The sequence below is a fragment of the Rana temporaria genome, chromosome 7 (genome assembly GCF_905171775.1).
Source record: "Rana temporaria chromosome 7, aRanTem1.1, whole genome shotgun sequence".
NCBI lineage: Eukaryota > Metazoa > Chordata > Amphibia > Anura > Ranidae > Rana > Rana temporaria.
Window position 1 is genome coordinate 169,161,190 of NC_053495.1, and position 10,752 is coordinate 169,171,941.

Sequence of the window (10,752 nt, forward strand, 5' to 3'; positions counted from 1 at the left end):
ACATTGCTGGAGGGACATGGCATTGCTGGAGGGACATTGCTGGAGGGACATGCCATTGCTGGAGGGACATGCCATTGCTGGAGGGACATTGCTGGAGGGACATGGCATTGCTGGAGGGACATTGCTGGAGGGACATGCCATTGCTGGAGGGACATGCCATTGCTGGAGGGACATGGCATTGCTGGAGGGACATGGCATTGCTGGAGGGACATTGCTGGAGGGACATTGCTGGAGGGACATTGCTGGAGGGACAATGGCATGGCTGGAGGGACATGGCTGGAGGGACATGGCATTGCTGGAGGGACATTGCTGGAGGGACATGGCTGGAGGGACATGGCATGGCTGGAGGGACATGGCATTGCTGGAGGGACATGGCATTGCTGGAGAGACATGGCTGGAGGGACATGGCTGCATATGTGAGGGACATGGCTGCATATGTGAGGGACATGGCTAGAGGGACATGGCTGCATATGTGAGGGACATGGCTGGAGGGACATGGCTGGAGGGACATGGCTGGAGGGACATGGCTGGTGGGACATGGCTAGAGGGACATGGCTAGAGGGACATGGCTGCATATGTGAGGGACATGGCTGGTGGGACATGGCTAGAGGGACATGGCTAGAGGGACATGGCTGCATATGTGAGGGACATGGCTAGAGGGACATGGCTGCATATGTGAGGGACATGGCTGCATATGTGAGGGACATGGCATGGCTGGAGGGACATGCCATTGCTGGAGGGACATGGCTGGAGGGACATGGCATTGCTGGAGGGACATTGCTGGAGGGACATGGCTGGAGGGACATGGCATGGCTGGAGGGACATGGCATTGCTGGAGGGACATGGCATTGCTGGAGAGACATGGCTGGAGGGACATGGCTGCATATGTGAGGGACATGGCTGCATATGTGAGGGACATGGCTAGAGGGACATGGCTGCATATGTGAGGGACATGGCTGGAGGGACATGGCTGGAGGGACATGGCTGGAGGGACATGGCTGGTGGGACATGGCTAGAGGGACATGGCTAGAGGGACATGGCTGCATATGTGAGGGACATGGCTAGAGGGACATGGCTGCATATGTGAGGGACATGGCTGCATATGTGAGGGACATGGCTAGAGGGACATGGCTAGAGGGACATGGCTGCATATGTGGGGGACATGGCTGGGGGGACATGGCTGCATTTGTGGGGGGACATGGCTGCATTTGGGGACACATTAAAAAAAAGTATCGGTATTCGGTATCGGCGAGTACTTGAAAAAAAAGTATCGGTACTTGTACTCGTTCCTAAAAAAGTGGTATCGGGACAACCCTACTCGGAAGCATTGAACTTTTTCTCAGCATGTCGTTGTGTTTTACGTCACCGCATTGGACATGATCGGATTTTTAACCGATGGTGTGTAGGCAATGACTGATGAAAGTCAGCTTCATGGGATATCCGATGAAAAAATGCATCGGATTAGATTCCATCAGATATCCGATCGTGTGTACAGGGCTTAATACTTAATTTACATACAACAGGAGACGATCCACACCTATACAGTTAGAGCCCATTCACACCTAGGCGTTTTGTCGCCTGTAGTGTGACGCCGCTGCCGCCCCGACACGCCAGAGGGATGATTTAACATTGCCCTCTATGGAGATGGTTCACATCTCCACGCCGAACGCCTGCCGCCTGAAAAAAAGTCCCAGACCTTTTTTTCAGGCGGCTTTCGGCATAGGAGATGGGAACCATCTCCATAGGGGGACAATCTAGGGGCACATCTAGGCGGACAATCGCAGCGTTTTGTCGCCGCAAATTGCGGTACAAAACGCCGATATTTGTCGCCGCAATTCGCGGGACAAAACGCCGCGATTTTGTCCGCCTAGATGTGAATGCTGCCTTAATCTAGACAGACAGCCTAAGCAAAGTCTACAAAAGTCAGTTACTTGATTCCAAACAGAAAACTATAGGAGGAAGCCACTCCTACCACAAAAGGAGGCCATTAAATGATTAAGCACAGATGGCAAGTTATAATATTTTTTGGATGACATACAACCTTATTTCTGTCTTTGAGAAGAGAAAAGCAGGCTGTATGTAGCACAACATTCTGCATACACCAACAACTCTCAGTACTCACCTCTGATACTGGAGCCACCCACACAACGTGACTTCCTGACCCACGTGATCCGTGTTCAACTCTCCGCATGTGTGCGACCGAGAAACAAAGCTGCTCAAATCTGCAGGAAATTGAAAAAATAAAATAAAAATTGATGTAGATGAGAGGTGGCCAACTTTCTTAATGTAGAGGGCCTCAAGTGTGCACACAAAGGCAGATTTACTAAAGAATCTTTAAAAATCAAGTAAAAAGCAAATTACGGTTTACCTATTTCACCTGTACATGCACGATTGGCTAATTTAGACACCTTTCTCGCTGGGGCGTTATTCAGGCGCTTTTGGGCTAAAAATAGCGCCTGCAAAGCGCCTGAAAAACGCCTCCCCTGCAGCCAGAGTGCTTTCACACTGGAGAGGTGCGCTTGCAGGACGTTAGAAAAAGTCCTGCAAGCAGCAGCTTTGGGGCGTTGAAGGAGCGGTGCCTGCAAAGTGCTTCCGCAGCGGCGCTTTTAACCCTTTATTCAGCCGCTAGCAGGGGTTAAAAAGCACACGCTAGAGGCTGAAAAGTGCCGCTATACCAGCTGTAAAGCGCCTCTAAAATTAGTGGCGCTTTACCGCTAACGCCCCCCTGCCCCAGTAGCCTAAAGTGAATATTCACACAAGTAATTGCATGAATATTTCTCGAATTTCAAAAGGTCTTAGTCCGCCTTCTTTGTGGCTGTCGGCTTGTAGTTCTCAAAAAACACAGCGGTGCTGTGGAGCGCCGTAGTAGTTCATTGCTTCTTCCTGTCAGATTGTACCCACTTGCCCGTACAGGATGTACAGGCACACTGGCAGATCTGCAGGAGACCTGCATGCCACCAGCAATCTACTGACCGTTGGTGCAATGTTTTACAGGCTAAAAAAAATGCAATTTTTTTTCCCTGCAAAGGGACGCGCTTTTTTTTTTAACCACGATTTACACATTTTTCTAATTTAATCCAATTATAAAAATATGTGTGTTAATCTGTTAATCTTGGATGAAGGTGGTGTGAATCGTGAGTGGAGACTTCTATTTGTTACATTTGTCATAGTTTCACTTATTTCTAATCTCTTACTCTCTGGACAAATTGCTGTTTGTTTGTTCTATTAAAAGGCAAGACAAGGTTTTAGAATAAGCGTAGATATAAATAATCACATTCTGTCTATTTTCAGAGTTGCAGAACAGCAGTTTGTCTTTTTCTGCCCAAAAAAATAATTATCTCCTTCTGATCTGGAAATATTTATCCCAACCAGCTGCTAAACGCGACCAAGTTCTTTCAGACATATAGGTGGATTCAGAAAGACTTAGGCCGGCGTATCAGTAGATACGCCGGCCTAAGTCTGAATCTGCACCGATGCAAATTTAAGCGTATTCTGGTAACCAGATACGCTTAAATTAGGCTAAGATACGAGCGGCGTAAGTGTCTTACACCGTCGTATCTTAAAGTGTAATTTTTAGGCTGGCCGCTAGATGGCGCTTCCATTGCGTTCGGCGTAAAATATGTAAATGACTAGATACTCCGATTCACGAACGTACACCCGGCCGACACAGTACAGATACGCCGTTTACGTAAGGCATTTTCAGGCGTAAAGTTATTCCATCAAATAGCTGGACTAGTAATGTTAAGTATGGCCGTCGTTCTCGCGCCGAAATTTGAAAATTTGACGTCGTTTGCGTAAGTCATCCGTGAATAGGGCTGGACGTAATTTACGTCCATGTCTAAACCAATACGTCCGTGCGGCGTACTTTGCCGCAATGCACACTGGGATATGTACACGGACGGCACATGCGCCGTTCGTAAAAAACGCCAATCACGTCAGGTCACAGTTAATATACAAAAAACACGCCCCCCACATCCTCATTTGAATTAGGCGCGCTTGCGCCGGCCCCATTTACGCTACGCCACCGTAACTTAGCAGGCAAGCACTTTGTGAATACAGTACTTGCCTTGCAAACTTACGGCGGCGTAGTGTAAAAACGATGCGCCCGCCTACCTGAATGCAGCTAATAGTTTTACAACCCTGAATCCATACCAGCCAATTACATATTCCCCTTAGCCACTTGCTTACAGAGGACATTTATTACATTTTTGTGAAAGGCATTTCTAGCAAAAAAAATGCAGACTCTAAACGAGTATATATTTTCTGAAAACCGAGACCCTGGAGAATAAAATGGTGGCAGTTACAATTTTCTATGTCGCAAGATATTTGCATAAATATTTATCAAAAGCATATTTTCAAAAAAATACACCAAAAAAATGTTTAGTGCACATTATACCCTCTTTTTTGGTAAAACATAAAAGATTGGGTCGCATCACATAGACCGATATAAAACTTAAAATTGTGCACGCCTGTGTAAATCGCAGAAAAAAAAAACGATGGCACCAAAAATAAAAGCCTTTACAGGTCTAGGGTAGTGGCATAACTAGACCGGAGCAAGAAATCATCATGGGGTCCGCGATACCAGCGAGCCTGTTGGCGGAACGTCTGGGCCTGGTCGCAAATGCAACCTCTGTGACCCTGGTAAGTTCTGCCACTGGTGTCAGAAGTTTTTTATTTATCATCTTTTTTCTTTTATATTTTTTTAAAATTTGTTAAGTGGGGGCAGCTTCATATAGAGGAACTGATTTCTCTATTTTCCTCCTGCAGCCACTGAATGCCTGCAGGAGAGAGAGGAGACGTGGGCATTCAGCAGCTGCAGGGAAAAAACGGAGAGATCGATTCCTCTATAGGCAGCCGCCCCTGCTGCTCCTCCTATACAGGTGTCCGCACCTGGAGCATAGGGTTGGGTCGCAATTGCGACCCCTGCAACAACTTTATTTACTCCCCCGGTTTAGAGTTTACCATGAATTATGGTCCTAGAGCAGGGATATGCAATTAGCGGACCTCCAGCTGTTGCAGAACTACAAGTCCCATGAGTCATAGCAAGACTTTGACAGCCACAAGCATGACACCCAGAGGCAGAGGCATGATGGGACTTGTAGTTTTGCAACAGCTGGAGGTCCGCTAATTGCTTATCCCCGCCCTAGAGAATGGGTCTTCAAACTATGGCCCTCCAGTTGTTCAGGAACTACAATTCCCATCATGCCTAGTCATGTCAGTGTGTTACAATGCCTCATGGGATGTGTAGTTCTGCAACAGCTGGAGGGCCGTAGTTTGAGGATCCCTGCCCTAGAGCTATTGCTCTCACTTCAACGTTGATGACTCACTTTTATTGCACAACTGATGTCTACATACACATGCTTGCCCTACGCTGCGTGTTCTATATGAGGCATTCACAGGAGTGACAGGGGAGAGCTAAAAAAAAATAAAAAAATAATATTATAATACACACACATACATACTGCTTGGGGTTTGTATGTTCTCCCTTTGCCTACGTGGGTTTCCTCCAGGTACTTCGGTTTCCTCCCACACTGCAAAGGCATGCTGGAATGTTATCTGGCTTCTGTCTAAATTGGCTCTACTATGTGTATGTATAAATGTGAGTCCTTAGATTGTAAGCTCCTTGAAAGCAAGGACTAAATGTATGATATATATGTGTAAAGCACTGCGTAAATTGACAGCGCTATATAAAGTACCAATAATAATTTTTAAAAAATCAAGTACTAAAGTGCAATTCAACCACGGTTCTAGCGCCTTCACGCTACCTCTGCAAGCATGGAAATATTTACAGTAGTATTACCATGTAGCAGAAGCCATATGCATCTGTCTTTATTAAAGTGATTGCAGCAACCCCATCACAGTAACCTTTGAATAATGAACAATCCCTCACCTGGAGTTCTAGGACCTTCATGACCAGAACTGGCAGCCTGTATTCTGTGCACCAGGCAGAAGCTTCTGATAACCTGTCGCCTGCTTACAGCTGCACAGCCAATGAATAACCTGAGACCAGCACGAAGAGCCATCATAACATCAATTGGGACGGCCGTCCACTGATTGCATTCAATATGCCTGTGATATGACAACTGAACACGGATCCTCTAGGGACGTCTTCCTCCTTAGAAAGCAAGGTACTGCAAGGCAAAAATAAAAAAAATTGATAATACATAGATATATCTAATAATCAAAAACACAAGCAGCAGAAAAAAAAAAAAAAAATGATATATATATATATATATATATATATATATATATATATATATATATATATATATATTTTAATAATATATATCAGTTAGCTGCACTCAGGTTATCAATAGAAACTTTGATAGATACAAGCAGTTGACACAATGTTGCTGGAAAACAACATAAACAAACAAACAACCTAAACAAAAAGGTGCAGCACTAAAAGACCTTATTTGAAATAAAAACAAACAGTTCCAAGACTAAAAAAAGTCCACAACAAAGTTCTTTATAACAGGGTTTGACAAATCCCGGGCGCCAAGTCTCCATTGCGACTAGAATTAGCGACTTGGTGCCTGGGGCGGCACAGCTGTGTCTCCGTGCGCCCCCACCTCGCGATCGTGTCGGGCCGTGGCTTTGCGGCCTTCTGCAGGCCTATGCTTCCCTCTGTGATCTGGCGCCATTTAGGGTTGGCCGTTGGAATGACACAACAACCAGCAATACTAATGGAGCTTCCCCGTCTGTTTTCAATGCCATCTCCTTCCCTTTAATTAGAACCCCCAAACATTATATATATTTTTTATTCTAACACCCTAGTGAATAAAATGGCGGTCATTGCAATACTTTCTGTCATACCGTATTTGCGCAGCGGTCTTACAAGCGCACTTTTTGTGGAAAAAAAATATAACTTTTTTAATAAAAAATAAAAGACACCAGTAAAGTTAGCCCAATTTGTTTTATATTGTGAAAGATAATGTTACGCCGAGTAAATCGATACCCAATATGTCACGCTTCAAAATTGCGTCCACTCTTGGAATGGCGACAAACTTTTACCCTTTAAAATCTCCATAGGCAACAATTAAAAAATTCTACAGGTTGCATTTTGAGTTACAGAAGTAGTCTAGGACTAGAATTATTGCTTTCGCTCTACCAATCGCGGCAATACCTCACGTGTGGTGTGAACACTGCTTTCATATGCGGGCGCTGCTCACGTATGTGTTCGCTTCTGCGTGCGAGTTCGGCGGGACAGGGCGTGTTTCTGGCTCCTAACTTTTAAGGCTGGCTCCTAGATTCAAAGCAAATTTGTCAAACCCTGCTTTATAAAGTCCCAAGAATGCTCTAAAGTTGAAAGAACATTGGAAAAAGCGGAGTGCATCACAGGAGAATCCGTCACCCTCATCCAATCACACAGCCTCTTATGGTCATGTATTGACCCCCATAGAGGAGGGGCCAAAAGGCAGTTTAGAATGTATCCCGATCTATAGGTCCTTGGTGAAGATATCCGACAAACTCCTCTTTAACCTCCTGGGAGCCGCGCTATAGTCAAATGACGGCTACAGCGCGGATCCCAAAATCCAACAGGACGTCAATAGACGTCCGCCCCTTTGGGCGTTCCCCGCGCGCGCTCCAGAGCGCGCAGCGGGGAAACTGTGTTGGCCGTGTCCCTTGGACACAGCCAATTACAGATCGCCGCGAACGGCCAATCAGAGTGGCCGTTTGCGATGCGATCTGTGCGGCCAATGAGAGATGATCTCATATGTAAACATATGAGATCATCTCTCATTGCCGTTTTACACAGAGACAGCGGTGCTGTCTCTGGAGAGGAGACCGATCTGTGTCCCTTGTACATAGGGACATAGATCGGTCACCCCCCCCCCCCCAGTCACCCCCCCTCCACCTACAGTTAGAACACAATGCAGGGATACATTTAACCCCTTCCCCACCCCCTAGTGTTAACCCCTTCAATGCCAGTCACATTTATACAGTAATTAGTGCATATTTATAGCACTGATCGCAGTATAAATGTGAATGGCGCCAAAAATGTGTCAAAAGTGTCCGATGTGTCCGCCATAACGTCGCAGTCCCAATACAAATCGCAGATCGCCGCCATTTCTAGTAAAAAAAAAAAAAAATAATAAAAAATAATAATTCTGTCCCCTATTTTGTAGGCGCTATAACTTTTGCGCAAACCAGTCGCTTATTGCGATTTTTTTTTTTTTTTACCAAAAATATGTAGAAGAATATGTATCGGCCTAAACTGAGAAAAAAAAATGTGTTTTTTTTTTTTTAAAATTGGGATATTTATTATAGCAACAAGTAAAAAATATTGTATTTTTTTTTAAATTGTCGCTCTTTTTTGTTTATAGCGCAAAAAATAAAAACCGCACAGGCGATCAAATACCACCAAAAGAAAGCTCTATTTGTGGGGAAAAAAGGACGTCAATTTTGTTTGGGAGCCACGTCGCACGACCGCGCAATTGTTAGTTAAAGCGACGCAGTGCCGGAAGCTGAAATTTCACCTGGGCAGGAGGGGGGTATATGTGCGCAGTAAGCAAGTGGTTAAACAACACACTCCCAATCCTCCCATGTGTTCCTCTGAGAGCTCACACTCGACTTATGAATAAACATGCTTTATTATTGTCCTTCAGCTATTAAGGTTGGCATCTCCTGTGATGCACTCCGCTCTCTCCAATGTTCTTTCAACTTTAGAGCATCCTTGGGACTTTATAAAGATCTTGGAACGGTTTATTTTTATTTTAACACCTGCCTAAGCCTTTTTCTGACATTTGTCGCTTACAAGTTAAAATATGTATTTTTTTGCAAGAAAACCCCCAAACTATTATATATATTTTTTTAGCAGAGACCCTAGAGAATAAAATGACAATAGTTGCAATATTTAATGTCACACTGTATTTGCACGGCAGACCTTTTTTTTTCCTTTTTGGAAAAAATACTCTTTCATGAACTAAAAAACAAAACCGTAAAGTTAGCCCAAATGTTTTTTGGATGATGTGAAAGATGATGTTACATCGAGTATATAGATACCCAATATGTCATCCTTTAAAATTGAGCACACTGGTGGAATGGCGACAAACTACGGTGCGTAAAAATCTCCATAGGCGACACTTTAAACATTTGTACAGGTTACCAGTTTAGAGTTACCGAGGAGGTTAGAATTATAGCTCACGTGTGATTTAAACGCGGTTTACATTTGCGCTCTCGACTTACGTATACGTTTGCTTCAGCCCGCAAACACAGAGAGACGGGTGCTTTACATTTATCTTTTTTGTTTTTTTTCACTGTCCCTTTGAAAAAAAAAATTCTGATCACTTTTTTTGCTGTCAGAAGGAATGTAAACATCCCTTGTGACAATATTAGGCAGTGACAGGTACTCTTTATGGAGGGATCTGGGGGTCATTAAGACCCTAAATTCCTCCTTTGCACTTAAAGGTATTCAAATCGCCAACTCTGGCTGTTTTGAATACTGTCATTTTTTTTTATTTAATTCTGTAAACCGGAAGCAATGTCATGACATCATTTCCAGGTTACTAGATCCGAGACTCGATTTGGGCTTTGTTCAGGTCTCCTGGACATTCAAAATAATGAATTAATGTACCTACAACCGGCATATACACAAGCATGACCCTACACCACTACAAGACTGGACAGTGCACACCAATGACCTCTACCCTTCACCTACACACAGGGTGACCTATGACCTCTACCCTTCACCTACACACAGGGTGACCTATGACCTCTACCCTTCACCTACACACAGGGTGACCTATGACCTCTACCCTTCACATACACGCAGAATGACCTATGACCTCTACCCTTCACATACACGCAGAATGACCTATGACCTCTACCCTTCACATACACGCAGAATGACCTATGACCTCTACCCTTCACATACACGCAGGGTGACCTATGACCTCTACCCTTCACATACACACAGGGTGACCTATGACCTCTACCCTTCATATACACGCAGAGTGACCTATGACCTCTAGCCTTCATATACACGCAGGATGACCTATGACCTCTACTCTTCATATACACGCAGGATGACCTATGACCTCTACTCTTCATATACACGCAGAGTGACCTATGACCTCTACCCTTCATATACACGCAGAGTGACATATGACCTCCATCCTTCATATACACACGCACGCACACAGGGTGACCTATAATATCTACCCTTCACATACCCACAGGGTGACCTAAGACCTCCATATACACAAGCATGACCTTACACTACTACAAAACTGGACAGTGCACACCAATGACCTCCATCCTTCACATACCCACAGGGTGACCTATAACCTCTTCCTTCCATATATACACAGGGTGACCTATGACCTCTTACCTTTGCATACACACAGGGTGACCTATGACCTCCATTCTTCATATACACGCAGAGTGACCTCTACCCTTCACATAAAATCTACACTTCTAATGTTAAAAAAAAAATGTAAAAAAAAACAAAAACCTCCACCATGGAGGGTCCTCTCTTAGCACCATGTGAGCCTCACCTGTCAGTATCCGGGTACCAGGAGCACGTGATATCCCCTGGAGCGCTCACACCCACACACAAACTGACTTCTCAGCTCCAAACCGCACACTCAGACTGACCAACACCAATCTCCCGGTACAGCACCGACCAGAACACAGCGGTCATCATACGGGACACGGAAGAACCCAAGCATACACAGTAGCCATGTTTACTGAGGGCATCGTACGTCATAGCCGTCGCAGCGTGCCATGACGTAATGCGGAAGTTGGTGT

The 10,752-nt window shown here is 44.9% G+C and overlaps 1 protein-coding gene across 1 annotated transcript in view; it reads right to left on the reverse strand.

Annotated features, from left to right (window-relative positions):
* Positions 1 to 10,701, reverse strand: part of DARS2 (aspartyl-tRNA synthetase 2, mitochondrial) — a 55,311-nt gene extending 44,610 nt beyond the window's left edge. Inside the window, exons 1-3 of the mRNA XM_040360404.1 lie at positions 10,500 to 10,701; positions 5,891 to 6,131; positions 2,123 to 2,222 (exon numbers count right to left, since the gene is read on the reverse strand). Coding sequence (XP_040216338.1) covers positions 2,123 to 2,222; positions 5,891 to 6,026 — 236 coding nt within the window. The 5' untranslated portion in view covers positions 6,027 to 6,131; positions 10,500 to 10,701. The remainder of the gene's footprint in view (positions 1 to 2,122; positions 2,223 to 5,890; positions 6,132 to 10,499) is intronic.
* Positions 10,702 to 10,752: the final 51 nt, after the last annotated feature.